The sequence below is a fragment of the Cryptomeria japonica genome, chromosome 7, assembly GCF_030272615.1.
Source record: "Cryptomeria japonica chromosome 7, Sugi_1.0, whole genome shotgun sequence".
NCBI classification, from domain to species: Eukaryota; Viridiplantae; Streptophyta; class Pinopsida; order Cupressales; family Cupressaceae; genus Cryptomeria; species Cryptomeria japonica.
This window is the reverse complement of record NC_081411.1, coordinates 427,387,173-427,409,562: the sequence shown is the minus strand read 5'-3', so window position 1 is coordinate 427,409,562 and position 22,390 is coordinate 427,387,173. Positions and strand designations below refer to the sequence as shown.

At 31.9% G+C, this 22,390-nt stretch overlaps 1 protein-coding gene across 2 annotated transcripts; it reads right to left on the bottom strand.

Annotated features, from left to right (window-relative positions):
- Positions 1 to 3,792: 3,792 nt before the first annotated feature.
- Positions 3,793 to 8,477, bottom strand: LOC131857045 (polyamine oxidase 7-like). Of its 2 annotated transcripts, none has more exons than XM_059209053.1 (13): positions 8,326 to 8,477; positions 7,966 to 8,139; positions 6,664 to 6,696; positions 6,328 to 6,580; positions 6,067 to 6,213; positions 5,910 to 5,971; positions 5,638 to 5,819; positions 5,288 to 5,431; positions 5,054 to 5,203; positions 4,637 to 4,891; positions 4,477 to 4,558; positions 4,279 to 4,394; positions 3,793 to 3,974 (listed from the first exon to the last, which is right to left on the bottom strand). In XM_059209053.1, exons 2-13 carry the CDS (start codon positions 8,003 to 8,005, stop codon positions 3,912 to 3,914), a joined length of 1,527 nt encoding a protein of 508 aa, XP_059065036.1. In that variant the 5' UTR covers positions 8,006 to 8,139; positions 8,326 to 8,477; the 3' UTR covers positions 3,793 to 3,911. The 2 variants fall into 2 exon arrangements, with proteins under 2 accessions (XP_059065036.1, XP_059065035.1); XM_059209052.1 differs by having other exon boundaries at positions 7,966 to 8,058.
- Positions 8,478 to 22,390: the final 13,913 nt, after the last annotated feature.

Genomic DNA, 22,390 nt, shown 5'->3' with positions numbered 1-22,390 from the left:
ATGATGGGTATACTCAAATCCAAATATATACAACCGTATGAAAAATCAAGACTCTTAATCAAAGTGCTCGATCATCATTACAAATCTAATCTCAGAGAGATCCGGGCCATTATGGCAGGTTAGAGTCCCGATGGACAGGGCATTAGTTGGCTGTCTTAGTCGAAAACTCGAAAGATCATTAGCCAAAATATGAGTATGGTAACTCAAATGATATCTTCACAGGAAGATCTTCATCTGAAGATTTGGCAATTATACTAAATTAAATAGAAATGTCCGATGAGGATGAAAAGTACGCAAGATTTAAGAGAGGATGTGACATTTTAGTCATTAACATAATTACCTAGCATGACTATTAAGCCAAGCCTTCATGATAAAATTAAGAAGTTTTAAGACCAATTTAGGCCTGTATAGCTCTGTGTTATCGATACCTCCTGGACCTAAGTTAAACCAGAAATGGATACCCCTATCAAACTGAGCAACTCAAAGAGGCAGATGGCCTTCAATGGGGTTATCACCAGGGATCACCTCAAATGCATTATTCGCTTTCCTCATGCCTTAGTACTAGATGTTGTAGAAAATATCCTCGGCCTAGACTATCTCACAAATACTGATCGAACTAGGGCAAACTCTGATGTGGCAGCCATGTTCTTGGCTATCATGATGATCTCCACCAAGAAAAGAGATGACACAGGCGCTCTATGCAAGGAGGTCTTCATAGCCTCAATCTTGGGCGATATAGAGAGGGTTCTTGTCAATATTGACAATGACTAGACCATACCAAGGCCAAGAGACTATGATGTTTTTATAAGAAACAACAGGTCAGTGCCTAGATTCCCCATTATCACTATGGATGAGGAAGCATTTACCAGGGAGAGGACTGTTGCAGTAAATAGGAATGTTAATTTCCTGCTTCACTTATTTCATGTGAGTAACCCGCCAAAGACCACTTGGTTTGAGGACTTCCTAAAGGAAGAGGGCTTGGAACTAGATGAGGGAGAAGAGGTGACCCCTTCTTCAAGCTCAAAATAAGGAGGCTACGATTCCTGGATAGAAGATGTGACATTTTTGTTCCTTCCTTGTCACCATATATTCGGCTTAGTTTGGTACTCTAGCTTATTAGTATATTAAGAAGAACAATGCTAGCTTATGATCAATACAAACTTTGAAAGAGATGATAATCTCGCCATATCTTAAGGATAAACATAGCTAGTTTAAATGAAATGAAATAGTATGAATTAACTGTTAATTTTATGGTTTTACTTATATACACTTCATGAGAGCAGCTTGGACCTTTCATTTTAGTTACTATTGATTGCTCCTATTCATATATTTCTACATATATTGAGGATAGGCTGATATATTCTTACTCTATTTTGATATTCATAAATATGAATATATACTCATATATATGATTATAAGCAATAGGATATACTCATATATAGGTATATATTCATATTGGTGGATACATAATTAGAGAGGGATCTGAAATCGGCAATGAAGGCCTTCAATATCTATATGCGTAGACTTATATGAACTAAGAAAATCAATTGTAACTTCTATTAGTCCTGCCAGTTGTTAAAATATACTCGTATGTCACTTGTTGCTATGCTATCTATAAATGAAAGATTATACGACATTCTACAGACTACGGGTAATAAGTGGCTTGCATGCAGAATACTCTGGGTGAGAATTTAAGATAAATTCTGCCATGACACTCATCCATTTCTATTACCCTCTTAGTATAAATTTTACATGGTTGAGTGAGTTAGCTAGACACAGATACAGGCATGACAGAATCCCCTTTATCCCCTTTTGTTATTGTATCCTGGATATCATCCATTATCAGGGATAGCATTCTAATACAAAAACAAAAGGAAGTAAACAGGTGATTCATAACTTTGGATGACCATTGTTCAAAAAGGGAATTATCTAAGAACTTTGTTTATTATTATGTCATATCTACTAGTTTCTACTTATAGATAAATGAGGTTAAGGATTTAGAAACACCAAAGAAGGAAATCAAAACACTCTGTTTATAATTTTATGTTTACATTTCTTTGTTTAAATCTTGGAATGGTTTTTCCAATCGGATAAATGGCTGAGGAATAATCCTAGAATGGAATATAAAATATAGTATTTGAAATAGAAAATTAAATGTTACTAACAATCTTGGCAAGTGATATGAAAACTAACCATGTAGGAGGAGCAAGGCCATCTTTAACAAAAGAAAGGAAGACAGCTGTGCTAAAAAGGCCTATAAACAACATTTAATCAAAGCTCAAACTCAAGACAAGGCACAAGGGGAACAGCGATAATTGTAATATGTTAATAGGGGCTTGTAAGGGAAAGAAAATATCTTCCCACCTGATCACCCTTAGCCCGGGGTGCTATTGTAATTTTCAAAAATCTGTTCATATATGTAATAGCTATAGAAATTTTCTAGACTATGGTCCCGGGCAAGGCCGGAGGTTTTCTCGCCTCCAATCTTTCCTGCCGGCGCTCGCACGAGTGGAGTGATGTAAACTCTAATAATGATTAATAAAAATTTTGGCTTCGGCCTCTTACCAATCAAAAAAAAAAAAAAAAAATTAACCAATTAATAATTCATAGAAAAAAATTATTGATTTTTTTTTTTTAATAAATATATGTAAGATATCTATATGATTATAAATTGTAACACATGTGAAAAATATTATTAATATAGATTTTTTTATTTTTTTTAGCAAAAAGGTTAAAAATATATTAATGCAAAGAATCAAAGGGAACATACAAAGATTTTTAGATAGTCATAGCTATCGCAACAAGAAATACAAATAGGGCCAAAAGGGTCTCCCAACAAACCAGCAAGTCCAAAAACTCATGATCTTAGCAAAAATCAAGACAAAAGAACTATGATTAGCCCACATCATTATGAAGCAGGTGTAAGAACTGAATAACTTGCTCAATAGAAAGAGAATTTCAATCTTAAACATTTCATCTATTGGGAGCATCTGAAACCCATTTAGCAAGAAAATCAGCAACAACATTCCATTCATAGAGAATATAAACAAAATTAATGGAATCAAAGTGTGAGTTAAATCATGAATGTATGCAAAAAAAATAAGCTAAATACCATAAAGAACTTGTAGGATGTTGATTATTCAAAAGGGAAGTCAAAATCATAGAGTCTATTTTACAAATAACATGCTTCCAACCCATCTCCCAAGCTTTCTTCAAAACTACAAGAAGGACACCAGCTCTTATTTGATTATTAATCCCAACTCTAATAACAATCAAAAATAAACTTCCTTAAAACCAAAACTAGAACTAACACATAACAAACACATACTTATTTTTTTATTGAAAGAAGAAATTACAATTACAGTTAGTTTCAAATAACTAACAAGGGAAGCAGCTGAAACCAGCAAAGGACAATGGCTTAAAGAGACTAATCAAGGATTGACTATTAGACTAATCATAGATTGACTAACAGCACAATCCAGCAACATGCTGAACTGAAATCTTTAACATTTCAAAATAGCAATACAAAAAACAATAACAATAACAATAAAATTGCTAGTGTATTTATGCTTAATGAAGCAAGCACATACTTGAGCAAATGGAAAACTCTACATTTTACTTTACTGCAATATTTTGAAATTCAAAATAAGATTATTTATGCTTAATGAATATTTGAACAAACCGAAAACTCTACATTTTACTATACTGCAATGTTTTAAAATTCAAAATAAGATTATTAATTACCAAACATGAAAATTATCAATTTTGAAACTTATCGTTTCACAAAACCAGTTGAGTCAAATTGTCACTTTGTCAGATTAAAGAATTTAAAATCCTCCACCTACTTGATGAAGTCAAAAATATAACAAATACTTTAGATTTAAATAAATATGCTCTCAATATTTTTTCGTTCACACTGAACATTGAAGTGAATTGGGAGCCTTTCTTCTTGCTCGACATCCAGACATTTTCTCCTGCAAATTTAGATACAAATAGTGTTCAGCGCTCTAGATATTAAAAGGATGCATCAAACTGATTCAACTTGAACAGAATTTCTAAGAAATAGAGATCAGCAAGTATGGCTTCAGAAGGTTTAATCTAACTCTAGTTGTTTTTTTTGATGGCCAAAAGGAAAGGTTTTCTCAACAAAATTTGCACCAGTCATAAATGACTGTTTCATAACTTATACACAACTTTTCCAAAAGAACAAATGCTATGCAGTACATTCTTCAAATTTTACCAGAAAAAAGTTCAAAATTTTTATTAAGATGGTGTTACCCGTTTGATCTCTGGGCGACCGCGAGTCTCTGTATTTGCGAGTATAACCGTCTTCTTTATGTTAGCGCAGTCGCCATGCTTAATGTAATGCAACACCATATTAGCAGTGTCGATGCCTGTTGATATGATAAAGCTTACGTTGAGTGAAGGATTTTAACGTAAATCAAGTCCAGCCCATAAAAGTGAGAGATGTGTTACCTGCTAGATAGGCACCATGCACATATCCATTATACTTGTGATTGGTATGTTCACCGGTGAAGAATACAGGACCAACTGGTGCCTGCAAAAACCAATAACGTTGTTATACAGGCTGTTGAGAATTGGTTACCCAAGAAAGGAAACAAATTAATTAAAAAACCTGTAAATTGTCAAAGTCCTGCTCGGAGACACCAATCGGCCAGTTTGAAAACGTTCCCTTGTAAAAACGATCCTGTCCCCATTTGGGAATCAAGATATCGGTCATCTCTGGAATGTCATTGCCAAACATCTTTCTTAAAATCTCCATGATTTCAGCTTTGGTCTCTTCTTTAGGCTGTTGTTCTATTCTTCGCGCTTCCTCATCTAGTACAGTTACCACGAGAAGGTTCCCTCCAGGATGCTCGCTCTCCAGGTGCTGTCATGGCAACAGAAATCAAGCAATATAATATTTTACATGGATTCAACTAGAAAATTTTGAAACTCAGTCTTTATCTACTTAAATCATAAACACCCAAGTGAACATGTAAATGATACGAGCTAGAGAAAAAATTCAAGATTTTGAGAAAATGGGTATTACCTGCCAGAAATTGTAGTAGCCTCTTCTCTTGTGGGCATACAAGAAATATTCGGTTTTTGGTCCTGTTGGCCAGAATTTTGAAGGAAACTTCATGAAGATCTTACAGTAATCCACCATATTCCACTTGTATATTGCCAGCAGCTTCCACATCTGCCATATATATATAGAAAATTAAAAACCCTAACAAGTCATAACATTGAACTGACTTCTTAAATATGAAATAGTCACACTTACGGGCAGGTCGGGTTTGAAACCGATTAGCTTTGACTGTAGCACTCCCGCACTAACGGATACAATGGTGTTCTTTGCAGTGTAAACTGAACCATCCTCTGTGGAGACCTTCACGCCACTGTCACTATACTCGATTTTACACACCACCTGCAACACAATGGCCGGTCAAACATTTACAGGCTTCCAAATTTTTCTCATTGTAAAATAGAAGTACTATTTACCGCATTTTCATTGGGTTTTCTATAAGTTTCTGGGATTTTTAAAGTTGTAAAAGCATTTTGAGAAGCATGATTTTTAAAAAATACATATTCTTAACCTTGTAAGGAGATGATTTTCAGAGAGAATTAATTAACCTTCTTGAGTTTGAGGCGCTTGTCAATTATGTTTCCATGGTGAGAGGAGAGAAATTCTTGGGCCAATCTATGCACAATATGCTCGTATCCGCGGCTATCTGCTACGAAGTAATTGTCGATGCCAAAATCTTTAAACGTTGCAATTGGCTCCACGTTCATTAAGCTCGTTGTACGAGGAGGTTCTGCATGCAAAAAGCTCACCACATTTATTATTAATTTTTACAGTGAACGTTGGGACACAAAGCATATAAGTGATGTCACGAGAGAACAACCTCCAGTTTCGAAGTCATACAAGAAGAAGTCGATGGCCATCTCCAGACGTGTCGTTGGAATACTGTATTGAAAACACTCAAACCATTCATATTTTTTCGTCTTTGGAGACAACGATATTGTATGCACCATAGAATATGCTTAAGTGGATGTACTTACTACCCACAAATGCGCTGTGACACTAGAATTGAGATGTCTTTCTCCCCATTTTCTTTCATTGTTGAAGATAATTCTTCACATGCGTCCGACAAGGCAACGGCTTGTTCATATGGTTTTGCCACCACTCTCTGGGGCAAAATATGTCCCCTGCAATTAGGGTATATTTAAAGAAATGATTTGAAATCCCTTTCATGTACAATGCACTGAAAGTAAACAGGTGATAATAAGCTCTTCTGATAAATAAATATCCATTAGACTTACTCCTGATCATAGATATTGTTACTGATATTGTCCCAGTTGGACTTAAAGGTCCGGAGTTTGTATTTGTTAGCAAGAGTCCAGATGGGATTCACATTCTCTGACGACCCTACGCCTTCCACCCAGTTTGCACCCATCTCGATGGTGTACCCTCCTACACTCTCCTTGTGCATTCTTCCCCCGATTCTGTTCGTCGCCTCCAATATTATGAAATCTGTCACCCCCTTCTCAGACAAAGTCTTCGCCGCCATTATGCCTGCACCAAAGACTAACATTAAAACAAAAACGAAATTTATACCGAGCCACCTCAAAGTTAAAAGATTAAACATTATTTCATACCTGAAATTCCAGCCCCAATGATAATGGTGGTATCTGTCGAATAGAATGAGCAGAGCATTAACGTTACCAAAATGAAGAAGAGAATTAGTTAGATAGATATAGATCTATTTTACATATATTGCACGTAGAGAACAAATGATCAATAATTTAAGGATCATATAAATTAAAGATTTTTTTTTTAAAATAAAATTTAGATAGATCTATTTTACATATGTTATACATAAAAAAATAAACAATCAATAATTAAAGAATGATTCGATACAGTTCAATAAGGGCATGAACCTTATTTCTTAGGATGTCAGAGTCTTGCACTCAACAAGATTTGATTCCTGGTGGACTCATTTGGAACCATTCAACTTCACTAGTAGACCAAAGGCTCATTGACAATATAAGACTATTTTTATTGCACCTAAGAAAACTTTTTGTCTTTTTGACCTAAAGAATGTGGAAGCAACCTATCAAATGAACTCAAAGAATAGAAAGTTTGCCTAAATCAAAGAAAGTGTGTCAGGGAAAAAATATTGGGTTACATTGTATCTCAACATGGAATTGGGGTCCCTCCTAACAAAGTTAAAGCTATACTAGATATGCCTTCACTAAAGAACCGCACACAAACTTGTAGCCTTGAACGCAAATTGTAATCTATCAAATGGTTCATTGCTTAACTTAGCAAGTGCCAATTATTCACTCATCTACTAGAAAGACACATGGACTTTATTTGGGAAGATTCGTACGAATAAGATTTTGATTAATGAACTTAGCCAACCCACCACTACTCACACCACTTAAACGCAATCAACTACTATATATCTTTTCCATTGAATATGCTTTGGGGGCAATCTTTTCGTAGCATGACAAATAGGGTAAGGAATATGCTAAATTATATCTTACCTAAACTCTATCCAGCCATGAATTAACGTTAGTACACACCCATCAAAGAGATTTTCTAACCATGGTATTTAATTCATGTGACAGCTCTTTGTTCTATTCTATGATTTCTTATTTCATTTTACGATTTTTATTTGAACGAGTGGGTTGCTTAAAATAGAATGCTATTTACGAGCCGATCCATTTCATTTATAATGCACAAATTGTTCACTTACAGGTTTTTCATGTCTTTAGAGAATGGCAATCCAATATTTTTTAATTTTTTTTAAATCTCATGCAATTATCATTAACATAATATTCACATTTCAAACATTATAAAAGATATGCAACTAAATCTATTATATTTGAATTCATATGATTCTACTAATGAAAAAATTGAAGCTTAGCTTCCAGTTACATAATTGTAAGTATTACCGTTGCTATCACTCAGAATTGGTGAAGCTTGAGTCTCCATCTTGCTTTCCAAAATCTGCACCGCTTGCCCCTATTTTACAGCATGCTTTTTTCCTTCACACAGAAGTGAAAAAGGTGAGAAGGAGTGTCTGAATATCAGCTCCAATATTAACACCATCTAGAAATCATATTTTTCTGTTAAAAAATAAATAAAATCAGAAGTTAGAATTAGATTATGTGAACATTTTTTCCATCAATCTTTTAGAACACAGTACACGATCTATCATAAAATCACACTCCTCTATTCCAATATACAGCAAACACGCCCACTCATTCCTGTAAATCAAGAACTCTGAAAAACTAACAAAAGATTATCATTACCTCCTGCAATGAAACATATATAACCTAGATAGAGAGGCTAAAATTCACAATAAAGAGATCATCTTCCCCATCTCCGTGTTCTTTTCAGTTAAGAAAATTGATGGGTAGAATTGAGGCAGCAGCGGTGTTCTTATAAACACATAACCTGCTCAGTCGGTGATTATAAATAATGGGGGCAATCTCAGTTTAGTGCCAGAAAATGCGGCATTAATGGAGCTAGCAAGTCAAACTCATCCAATCGTTTTAAAATGAAACGAGGTTTTAGTTTACAGTTTACCTGCTGAGTGATTATAACTTACTTTTTCCTTTTTCACCAGCCTGACAGCAGCTGCAAGTGTTATTATTAATATGCCTGACAATAATCGATGAAAGCACTGGCTCCTGGGAAGACAAACGGATGTAGTGGTCTTTTCACGTCTAAACACGTCTAAAAGAAGTTGCACGGTCCTGTCTGTATTACGTATCATCAATTGATATGTCTGATAAAATGGTCAAGTAGTTTTTTCACATTAAAAGAAGTGGCAGAGTTCAGCCCATACGAAACAGCAGGGTAAATTGATTTGTCAGATAAAATAGTGAAGTGTCTTTTCATTTTAAAAAGAAATAGCACAATCCAGACTCTGTGAAGTAGCAAGGTCAGATTAAAAAACAAGATCGCGTATCCTATATGAGATGGACGAGCTCGTTTTGTTCATCAATGGCTCTTTCTCTCCCTTGCACCCCAATAACCAAACAGTAAATTTGACTATATCTCTCTGCTTGCACCCCAATAACCAATGGCACTGATCTTTACAGGCAATGGCTATGCAGCGGACAAAACGGCCCGCTCATGCCATGCCTTCCCCTTTCCATGCTCCCATGCCATACGACCCCCATCCCTTCAAACGGTCCAATCAAACGTACATCACCGTACTGGGCTATGCGCAGGGGTATAAGTCTTGATGAGCATTAAAATTTTATTTTTATTATTAACCTTTAATGTTTTAAGTTATATTGTTTTAAGTTTTACTCGTTAAAAATAAAATTTTAAAGGAAGTTAAACAAGTAAAACTTAAAACAATATAAATTAAAACGAGGTTAATAATAAAAATAAAACTTTACTGACCGTCAAGACTTATACTGTTTTTATTAACCTTGTTTTAATTTATATTGTTTTAAGTTTTACTTGTTTAACTTCTTTTAAAATTTTATTTTTATTTTTTATGTTTTTATGTTTTATTAATCATTCACCAAAAATACATCTATCAAATCAAAAAATTTAACTTGTGTGTAATTTATATACATTCTATTGTAAATTTGAGCAAAAAGTTGTAGTTTGAATTAAATTTTTACTTATGTGAAATTTTTACTTGTGTAATTTTCCCTTAAGAATGGCATCTTTAAAGTTCATCTTTAAAGTTCAATCTTTCAATATTAAACATTCACCAAAAATACAGAATCTTCCAATATTAAACATTCACCAAAAATAAACCTATCAAATCAAATTTTGAATAAATATATTTTAAATTTTCAATCTATATACAATATTTACATAGTTTGAATTTAATTCTTTACTTGTTTGTAATTTATATACATTCAGCAAAAAGTTATAGTTTGAATTAAATTTTCAGTTATGTGCAATTTTTACTTATATGTAATTTTCCCTACATCTTCTAAAGTTCAATCTTCTTTTATTCTTAATATTTTTAGAATAATTAAACATATAATATATGATTATAACATTTATATAAATAAATTCAAAAATAATTATACTTATTAAGAACTTCTTACTTTTAATGTTTTTAATATGTACTTTTTAAAAATAAAATAATAATATTATTAAAATTTTAAATTAATATATGTCTTAAAAACACAATATATTATGGATGTTTTAGTTCATAATAAATATTAAAATAAATAAATACAAATTAACATTAAAAATTAAATATATGACTTATTATTAAAAAAATAAATATATAATTTAAAAATTAAACTATTATTTACCTAATGTATTTTAAAAAGTTATGAAATAATGATATTAAAATTTACATATATATTAAAATCACATAATTATATATTATAATACAATTGTATTAAAATAAATAAAAATAAAAAACTTAAATATATAACATATTATTAAAATAATAATTTAATAAAAATAAAACATTAAAACATAAACAATAAAAATAAAATTTTAAAAAAAGTTAAACGAGTAAAACTTAAAACAATATAACTTAAAACATTAAAGGTTAATAATAAAAATAAAATTTTAATGCTCATCAAGACTTATACCCTGCGCATAGCCCAGTACGGTGATGTACGTTTGATTGGACCGTTTGAAGGGACGGGGGTCGTATGGCATGGGGGCATGGAAAAGGGAAGGCATGGCATGGGCGGGCCGTTTTGTCCGCTGCATACCCATTGCCATCTTTACCAATCACCGTGATAAATGCATTGGGAATCTTCTCTTGTAGTACAACAATCTGTTAGTGGGAAATATAATGGATCATTCAAATCATCTTGCCTGGTTTGGTTGATAGTGTAATGAGATAATACAGCGAGTAAATATCTGAAGGCAGTGTTTGGCAAATTGATATGGTATCATTTATGATAAAGAAAGAATGACATAAGATAGCGACAATATATCTAAAGTCATCATCGCTAAAAATTTATGGATATGAATATTGAATATTTATGGATGCATCGAACAACAGAAGAAAAATACACCACAAAACTGTGGATCCGTTGCAATAATCATAGAGGAAATAAGCCACCAACCAAGTACGCTGGAGGAAAGAGATAGCGATAAATTAAATACGTCATCCAAAGAAAATTGTATAAATTAAATAAAATATTAATCAAGTTGTTCCAGTAAAGAGGTGGAAATGATTATTCGAAGTATAAATTAAGTAAAATTGAATACGATTAGAAAAAGAAGTAGTTAGGAATATTTATGGATGTTGTTTTCAATATTGAATATTGATGAATAAGATCATTTATAAAGTATCTTGTTGGTAAGAAAGAAATAAAAATGAAGTGAATTTGAATAGGGCAAGGGAAAGAGGTAGGTAAGAAATATTTATGGATGTTGTTTTCAATATTGAATATCAATAAATAAGATCATTTATAAAGTAGGTGTCTGGAAGAAAGAAGTAAAAATTAAGTAAAATTGAATACAGTGAGGGAAAGAGGTGGGCATAAATATTTATGGATGTTGTTCTCAAAATTGAATATCAACAAATAAGATCATTTATAAAGTACGTGTTTGTAAGAATGAAGTAAAATTAAGTAAAATTGAATACAGTGAGGGAAAGAGGTAGGCAGGAATATTTATGAATGTTGTTGTCAATATTCAATATCAATAAATAAGATCTTTTATAATATACGGTATTTGTAAGAAAGAAGTAAAAGTTAAGTAAAATTGAATACAGTGATGGAAAGAGGTAGGTAGGTATATTTATGGATGTTGTTTTCAATATTGAACATCAATAAATAAGATCATTTATAAAGTATTGGAAAGAAAGTTGTAAAAATTAAATAAAATTGAATAAAGTGGAGGGAAGAGGTAGGCATGAATATTTATGGATGTTGTTTACAACATTGAATATTAATAAGTAAGATCATTTATAAAGTATTGGAAAAAAAATTTGTAAAAATTAAGTGAAATTGAATATGATGGAGGAAAGAGGTAGGCATGAATATTTATGGATGTTGTTTTCAATATTGAATATCAACAAGAGATGCAAAGCGTCAAGTTCTTGCCAATAGTGTTGTTAGTTTAGAGTATAAAATACAAAAGAAGGAAGAAGGAAGAAGAAATATGATTGATGCATTAAGTCCTTTTGCATTCCTTATTGAACTCAAGCAATTGTTTGGTACTGAATGTAGGATATTGCTAAAGGTAAAGCACTACTAAACTTGTTGTAGCAACAATTGCAAGGCAATTAATTATTTATGGAAATGAATAACAAGTAACTTTTGACTTCTTAATTTAAAAATAAAAATAAAAAATTTAATGTAAAATTCAATTATATCAAAAACTAAATAGTAATAAAAATACGAAAAATGAGTAACAAACAACTTTTAACTTATTAATTTAAAAAATTGAAAATTAAATTAAAAAATTAAATATAAAATTAAATTATATCAAAATCTAAATAGTAATAAAAATAATAATGTAAAAATAAATAATAAATCTATTAAATTAATAAATAATAAAAATATATACATTTATCGAAAATTTCCTATTTACATGTATGTTAAAAATAAATTATATATATACGATATATATTTTGATTGGTAATGGGCCGAAGCCAATGAGGTGTACATACCTTATCTCCTTATGGGATTTGAACTTGTGACCTCTCTTTCAAGAGCACAAGTTCTCCACTTCTAGGCCAACTCGAAGTGTATATAAATTATAATATTATTAAATTTTCATATATTAGAAAAATCTATTTATAGATTCTATTTATTATTTAAATATATATTATAAAAAAATAGGTTTAAAAAGTTAAAATAAAAAAATTAAATTTTTATAAAACTACTACTTATCATGCATTGCCCAATCTATGCGCAATATGAGAACAAGATCATAAAATTTTAATATAAAAATTTGACTAAAGTTATTAGTTTATGACATAAAATAAAAGTAAAAATATATACCTACTCTTATGAATATTTGTCAATTTATTTTAAATAATTATGATACATTATCGCATCATCTTATGATACATTATGACATAATTATGGTAATTATGATACATAAATAGTTAAGACATGATCATCTTTTACCCTTAACTTAATCCCTCTCACATCAAGGCTTTCCCTTGTCGCTTTTACAATGACATTTTGCCTAATTGCATCCTGATTAGGGTTGTTTGCTCTTGATTCAGTCATCCTATTTCACCTTTTCTATTTTCGATCCAAATCTTTCCATTTTCTTTCCATTTTAGGTTTGAGATTCCATCTTATCCTTACCTTTGTCCCCTTTTCATTGGATCATTCTTCTCTCATTCTAGTGATGTCAATTTTTGACCTAAATCCACATCTCGATTTTAGGGTTTTTTGCCTTCTTTTAGGGTTCTATCGCTTCCTGCTTTCCAATTTCGGTCTGCATATATTTATTGTCTAGTTGGGCTAACAAATGAGAATTTTTTCATTTTTCTTTTTCCTTTATGTGGTTGTGATACTCAAGTGAGGGTAGAATTTCATCAATAAAATCTAAGATGTGGATTCAACTTCTAAATTTGCTTACACATAATAAGCTAACGTGTGGAGCCTAGTATTATATGAGGTTTTAGTCCATTGTTAAAACACTTTCATAGGAATCATATAATGAAATTGGTAATGCCACATAAAAATTTAATAAAAATTATTAATAACTATAATTTAATTTAAAAATAAAGTGAAAATTTAATTTTTACAATAATATTAAAATTTAGTTATATAAATATCTAATTACTATTAACATTAAATTTAATTATATAAATACTTACATGCATAAAATACTATTTAATTTTTATCTATAAGTTTGAGATAATTGAAATTTCCAAATATAGGTTGTTAGATTATTATTGTGGAAGTTATTTTGCTAAGGGGTGAGATTTCATTATATGTTTTATAATTATGTTAGATTGGAAATGGATCAATATATATTTTCCTAGTAATTATTAAGCTAAATTAACGGTGGTGCCAAGGGGTATTATCGTCTTCTCATGCAAGGATTAACAATAAAAAATAAAATAGTAAAAAGTGGTAATGGATGTCAATATGAGGTGCTAATGAATTTCATTGAGTTTTTTGTTGATTTTTTATTGTTGATGAAGCTTGATATACACCAATAAGTAGCTATGTCAGAGAATGTATTCAAAGTTTACTTGATATGGTTAGAAATGACCTACACAATGTGTGTCTCAATGTCATGCAAGCTTGGTCATTAGATAATTTTGTAAACAATGGCAATACTAAATTCATACGTAAGGTAGGTGATTTAGAGGAAATTAACAATGGCAACCTACCACTATTTTGAATGTCTCATACAATATTGCTAAGGCCTTGACTGCATTAGGTGAATCTTTTATTTTGGTTATGCCTTAGATTTGTCTCACAATTCTTTCAAATGGTCTAGATGCTCTTTGTATCTATGCTTCTTCCTACATTACTATCTTTGGTAAACATCTTCTTCTTTTGAACTCTTTCGGTCCATTAAAAAAGTTTTCCCTCTCGCTCCAACTCTTTATGTTCTTGCTCTAAAAAATTTTAGCTACCTACTTTCTCAAGTTATTTTTTAATCTTTGTTCAAGGGGATTAGTCTTCCAAATTCCCCTAAATGGCTGGTTAATGATCATTTTTCTAATGTTTCCTTTCTCACTCCTCGTGAGATAGAGGATAACATATATTAGGATCTACAAAACCTAAAGATATTATGTCAAGAATCTATTTCAAACATTGAATGAAAAAAAATTTCTTACTATAGACAATCCTTTTTTCCAAGCTATTTTGAATTAATTATTTCAATTGGAATTGGATTGAACATGGGGATATCTTCCTTTTTGGGGGAATATTTTTTCTTTCCATGCAAATATTTCTAAGATTTGGCAAGTTTTGATTGTGATAATTGAGAAAGATCTCTAGTAAAATATCACAAAGCCTCTTTCGCTAGCTATAAAATTTTAGATTTGTTTTGAGATATTAACTGCTACTAATATTTATTATTTCTCATCTTGGATCCCTTTCAAGGTTTCTTATTTGAAGGTTGAAATGCTCCTTAGATATTTTTCTTTGAGCCTTCAATAATGGTCATCAAGGATTTCATTTTAGAATATTATTTACTTCCTAATAAAGTTGGAGGTTTTGGGTTTATTTTCATATGTCACCAAGGACTTACCTTGTGTGCTAAATGTACCATCAGGGTACTCAATGCTAATTAAGCCTAGAAAATTCTTGTTCATCATTACATCATCACTAACACTCCTGAATGTTGTTAATCTTGGAAATTCCTGGGTATGGGTACTCTTCTCACTATAAGGGAATCCATCCACATTCAAAACACTTTTTTACTAAAAAGTATTTGGAAATCTTGGGAATCTATCAAGCCCTTGAATTGTGAAATGGTATATCCATTTACCAATACTCCATTTGGTTGACTTCTCTTCTCCATTTTCAATAGATTTTAATGGGTTTCTTACCTTGAGCTCATGCCTTAAATTTTTGAAATGAGTAAAAGGTTTTCCATATTTCATTCACCTAGCCCCAAATAATTTTATTCCTTGGCCTACATTAATATTTAAATACAAACTTTCTAAATAGAACCAAGTCACCTACCAAATGGTTATTGATGCCTTCCCTTTGCAATTGATTCACAAAATAGTTGTGTGTTTCCTCAAACCTTTGTGGAAAGGTTACAAATATTTTTAGATACTCCCTTTCAGGGTTAGAGGCACTTTAAAGGTTATTCTTTATTGTATCCACACTTGCATATGGTGGATTGGATTAATTCTCAATAGCAATAGAATTATTCGTGTGGTATGTGGAAAAAAGCATTTTGAGGTGTTTAGTCTATAGTCCTAGAGCCTAAGTTGATTATTACTCCTTGTGTTTATCATGTCAAGGACTTTTTTGGGACTCATCTTTCTCATATCAACATTACCAATTCTAATTGGTCTCTATGTGGGCATTTTGAGGCACTCAAGAATCTCTTCTACTTTTGTCCCCAAACTCAAGGCACTTGGAATTGGATTCATGATATCTTCAAGTCTTTTTTTCATGAATATCGACTGGAGACTTATATCTAGAGTTGTGAAGTGGACCTTGGTGATGACAAATAAGTATCTAAATGGAAGAGCTTTGTCCTTCCTAGATTTGAATGTTGTACCTAGAGGATCTCATATCTAGAACAATCTTCTCAAGACCTATTACCTCTCTCTAAAGGTTTGATCTAGCAACTTGGGAATGGTTGAAAAATTTGGTTCTAGAAGGACCCATGGACACAGGGGCTTCACTTAGTGAACCTAGGTTATATCATGTGTGTTCATGGCATACTAAATAATCCCCCTATTTTGAAAAAATATTTCCTTAGAATCCCTTTTTCCACCCCCTCCCAATACACAACCTAAATTAAAAGCCCCCTATTTGTGCCAAATATTGCATTTTTTCATAACCTGTATTAAAAACCCCCCTATTTTTACCAATAGGCAATATATTTTACCCTCGTTTTTGGGATATTAAACCCCCCAATATGAATGCATGTGATATGATATTTCCCAGCTAGTGAAACCCCCATGCCCATGGATCTCCTCCATTCCCCTCAAATTTCATCCTATTTTTGTAATGATTGAAGTTGATCTGTCCACAACCCTTGGGACCCTTCTTAGTGATTACTAGGTCCCACATAATTCACCATTGGAGTGGATATTTAAGGCCCATGAATTTACCCAACAAAAGAAGTGTGTGGTGGAAGGGCTTCTCAAAATCTTTAATACTGTCATATTTTATAGGAAAGAAGATGAGGATGTGCTCATTTGGGCACTCTCAAAACATGAACATTTTACAATTAAAATTGGCTATGAAATCACCTCTCCTTCTCTAGTGCCTTTTTTCAAATGGGACTACATATGGAAAACTAAGAATAAGCCCAAGGTTTTCTTAAATTTGGTGGATGGTCTATTATGGAAGAATTCTAATTGTTGATAACCTCAAGAGGCATGAATTTCAAATGACAAATAGATGTGAGATATGCAAAAATGAAGAGGAGAGTATTGAATATGTTTTGTTCTATTGTCCCTTCTCTCCGAATGTCAAGTAGAAGAATATTGGCATGTTTCTCCTTGACTAGGTATAGAATAATGTTGCCAAGCATAATTTTCTTAGTGGGTAATTGCCTTCCCCTCACCCTCTATCTATGGAGTTGTGGTGGCAAACCTTTTTCACACAAGATGGAGTTTATGGAAAGAGTATAATAACATAACTTTTAGAGAAAGAAGGTGTGGTAATGTGAAGATCTAACCAATAGGGTTATCTCTAATGTTAAGGAGAACATAGTTTTTTTGTGAAGATGAAACATTCTCACCCTTCACTTCCTATGGACTAGTCGATCGCTATATCATGGAAAATGGAGCATATCCTTTTTGACTTCACTATCCCTCCTATTTATTTTTGTAATGCTATCAAATGAACCCCTCCTGACTCTTGTTGGCTGAAGCTGAATTTTGATGGGTCATCTCATGGAAACTTGGGTTAGGCGGGAGGGGATGGAGTGATCAGAGACTCAAGTGGTAGTCTCATCCTTGCCTACGTAGAAAATTTTGGAATTCAAACTTTGAGCATGGCTAAAGTGGCAACTATCTATCATGGGTTAATTGTAGATAGGGACAAGGGGCTTAAATGAATCATTATTCAAAGGTGATTCTAGCAATACAATCATGATGCTCATAGGGGTGGCTAAACTGGATTGGAAATATAACCCATTCATCACCAAGTGTTGTTCTATCCTTCCTACTCTCAGAGACATCAAGTTTTGTGATGTGTGATGGAAAGGAAACTATGTGGCAGAAAATTTGGTGGGGTTGGGTGTGTATGTTAATGATTTTGAAGTCTGGATTCACTTGCACAAAATCTTGATAGAGACTCATGCCATGATTTTGAAGGACTTGTCTATTAATGATGAATAATCCCAATGTTTTCTTTTTGGTAGTTGCCCTTATTGACTTTTCCTTTCCTTGCTAATTAAGGTGGCATGACTTAAATTTTGTTGGTACCACCTATCACTATATTCCCCAGGCTTGTCACTTTCTCAACCTAGTTTTCTATTTTGTGGCTATGGGTGGTGATTTGATTCAAACCGAACTTGATGAATGATTTAAATTTAGGAATAATGGGGAGCTTTAGGATAAGGTAATTAAAGTCATTCTGGATACTTATGTTGAGGAGATGATTGGCCATGATCCTAAGCTCTCTACTGCATTTGTTCATGCTGGGGGCAATGGTAATTTGAAGATTGGCAATGTCACTTTCATGGTTTTGGCAGAGACTATTGTGAAGGTGACAGGACTGGCCCTTGATGGCATATCCTTTCCCCAAAACCCCAAAAGGAATTACAAGGATGAATTTTATCGATTCTTTAAACTAAGTGAAGGAGTTTCTAGGCTTCAAAATGGTTATAATAGGGAGGAGCTACCTAGAATTAGGAAGGACATGACTCTATTGTTTATGAAGTACTTCACCTTGGATGATAGGAATTTAGAAGGTTCCATCTACATATTTTCCCCATGTTATATCATCTTCTCTATGGGGTACGAATGAATTTCCTTTTTGGATTATGTCATCTTTGTCCCAGTCTATTTCTAAATCTTTTCTAAAGGGTAAACCCCCTCTCCATTAGATAGAATATATGACTTCCATGGGCTCTATCCCCCTATGGTGGGGTCCCTTTTGTTGAGATTGGTTCAACCTATGATCCCAATTTATAGGTGGAACTTATTTTTACTCCCTCTAATTTTGAAGAAGTGTCTCATTCAGGTTATAAAATGCCCACTAGGAAAAACCTTGCTAGAATGGCGAAATTTAAGGCCATTCCCACCACCAAAAGGGATTAGGATGTGGATGTTCAGCCTGAGATGCAACAAAATGTGGAGATTGTTGATATTTTGGCTCTTAGTTTCTTTCCTTGAATGATTCAAACTTTGCAGATACTATGGGGTTGGATTGGTCCCCTACTAAAACTGGCGATAACTTTAGCCCTATCACCATAAACGCTACCTCCTCATTAATGATACTCCGTTGATCATGTCCTGAGACAAATTTGCACATATTAATACAATCTTAACTATTTGTTGATTATTTGTTGATTATTATTTGTCTTCAAGTTGTTACTTCACTCTATGAATTTATATATATTACATGCAATTTTTTTTTATATTTTACATTTTTAATATATTAAAGAAAAGAAATTAAGACTACAATTTTATAGAAGGAAATTTTTAAAATTTCTAAATAAGTATTGTTGAGGAAAAAAAAAAGAATCATTTTTAAAGTAAGAGATTCTATGATTTTTTATTTTATTTTTCTACTAAGAAATTTTAAGTGAGACTGAACATTTTCATATGAAAAATTATAGTAATTAAATGATTTAATAATAAAATCAAGAATTAAAAGAATATGTAATGAAAACTACTACATAAAAGAAAAAAATGTTTCTAAATTAAGAAAACTTTCAGCCCTTCTTTCTAATATTACCTTAGAATTTTACATTAGAAATTTAAAATTCTTAATTATAAATGTAAAATTCCTATTTCATTATTGAAAAATCAATTTCAATATTATAACTACATTTTTCAATTGTATAAGACTTCCTTGAAAAATAAATAAGAGCCTAGACTCTTCCTATGAGATTGCATCCTAACCAATCAACAAACTCTACCCTTTCAACAAGAAACTCTCTCAAATTTGATCTTATGGAACTTTAATATTATAAGATCTTTTCTTTTCTCTATTGCAATAACAATTTGTATTCTATTTTATTAATAAGGATCAAAAAAAAATTCATAATTTTTTTATGATTAATCATTTGTTACTCACATTCATATATAAAAATCAATAATTTTACATTGTCTTTATTTGAAGATTTCTAAATTCACTTTGTAATTATTGAATATAAAGCTCTACTTTTATTTTATAAATAGATTAAAATATATTCTAAATTTATCGATCATATTTTAGTTCAATATTTTTTTAAAGAATGCCTACATATAAAAGACTTCTAATTAAAAACATCATTTTTCTTGTATCTTCGCTTTTCATTTTTTCACTTATATCTTAAAGATTTACAGAATCTACAATAATATTTCATATTCTTGTGAACTTTGATTATCAATATGAATCTCCTCTTTCTCATGATGGATCAATAAGTGTGATCTTAAGAGATTTATTTAAAAATATACCCAAATAAAACCCAAAAAAATCATAGAATTCTTCTCAAACTATAAAAATTCATATCAACTAAATTAATGATGCATTTAATTTTTTTAACTTTATGCAAACATACATATTCCTAATTCATATTTTAGACATGATAGTCTACATGCACCTTGTATATCACAAGCATTTGTTAATAACTTTTCTCAAACCTATAGTGAATTGGACTTGTGTACTACTACATCCCAAGTTAAAAATATTTTCAAGTCTAAATAACAACTAATACAATAAAGTGTGTGATAATCAAGCCATGTAATTTGAACATGATGCATATCCTTTGCACTTGCTCTATTTTATCTCTATTATATTCATTATATTTACGCCACAACTTCATATGCACAATAGTATGAAAGAAAATTAATGAGTAATTTTGTATTAGAATAATAGATATGACTCAAAAATCAAAGCAAGATTCTCATAATAATATAAAAAATACTACTGGTTTATTTACCCATATTTTTCCTTAGAAGAGAGTTAAATGGTGTAAAGTAAGGAAAAATCAAGAATTAGGGTTTTACTAAGTAAATCCACTAAATAGCCCAATTAATCAAATGACATTAAAAGAGGGTTGAACCTAATAGATCTAGGCTCAATCCCAATGGGAAAGAGACTGAAATTATGCTTGGATTCAACTAGTGGGAGATTGATTATCCTCTTTCTAAGTTGAAGTTTACAGTAATTGTAAAATTAAGTTAAAATGAGGAATTATTGAAGTAATCTATAGAAATAGTATTCTATAGATGTCCCACAAAGCCACAAACTTAGATCTAGGCAAAATAAGATGTTTAGAACTTGTCCTCAGAAGTTCAGCTTGATTACGACCAAGTACCACATATCCACCTTGGTCCTTTGAATTTTCTGTCATTGAAAGTTGACCTATTTGTCACTATTGACTCTGCCAAATTTCTTGAGTAGAGATCTGCACCTATTTCCTACACACAAAAAGAAAGGTAAATATGTTGGGGGTACGGGTTTGCCTTAGGTCAAACCCTAGTTTTAGAATTAAACATGAATAAAATAATGTATATACTTAAATAAATATTAAGGAGATATACCTTAGATCTATAATTGTTGATGTTGATGCAATGTTCTTTGAATTAATCACAAATGTTGAATGTAATGGCATGACAAAGACGTGAATATAAAAAACCCTAATCACATACATATTTGCATGAAGATTGATGTAACTTTGCTCCACAATGCTTGAATGATGAAAATGTAGCCTTGAATATTGGAAGATGATTGATAATAAATGCTTCACAAATGCATGAATAATAGGGATGGAGTCTTAGATTGCTTCTTAGATCTCAAATGAATTGATAGGATGTCTTTATATAAGCTTCCCTAGGTAAATAACCAATTAGGCCGACCTCCAACAATCATGTGTAGCCTCTAGAATCAAATGATATTAGGGAGATATAGCACCTACCCCATTTTAAATTAGGGCCCCTTTGAGAGGGACCAAGGCATTTCCTTCCACAAACAGGACCAAGATAAGCAGTTAGGGGGGAGGGCATCCCATAGTAGGACCCACCAAAGGGTGTACATGACATCAAATTTGGATAATAGGGTCAAATAGAACCTAGAGAGGGGATGAGGATAGGACATGCTAAAGTAGGAGCAAAAACATGAGGTTTAAATTGGTCTGGTGATAATTTATGATGCTACAAATGGTCATGCATATATGTAGACTAATGTATACCACATTTCTGTCTCAATATAGCTCAAACTAGAACTGGAGTAGTTCCCTGAAAGATTAACAACTCTTAGAAGCAAAATATTCTTTATGCAAATTCATATAACCCTTCAAATATCCTATCTAAGTGTAGTACTAACTACCAAATCACATCATAGTAGGTCATTAACTTTATGCTTAAGTGAACGTAATGATTTGGATATCATGGTTGAATTGATTGAGGTTGATGAATGGATAAAATAGGTTTCCTTATTTGAAGACACTACAGAACTTTAGAATACTACCATCTCTTGTGAACTCAAATTGGGTTGAGAATAATTTGATACACATGAAAAGAAAGTTTCTTGAAGTATGAGTAGCCTACTTTAGATAGATGAGGCATGCAATAAAATTAAATTGGTGTAAGACAACCCAAAT

Bases quoted from the DNA above. Each gene is read 5' to 3' on its own strand.
- LOC131857045 (XM_059209053.1), bottom strand. From the start codon at position 8,005: ATGGAGACTCAAGCTTCACCAATTCTGAGTGATAGCAACG. The intron at 5,972-6,066 runs GTAAGTACATCC...TTTTCAATACAG, and splicing joins TCACAGCGCATTTGTGGGTA to TATTCCAACGACACGTCTGG. The intron at 5,204-5,287 runs GTAAGTGTGACT...TATATATGGCAG, and splicing joins GTTTCAAACCCGACCTGCCC to ATGTGGAAGCTGCTGGCAAT.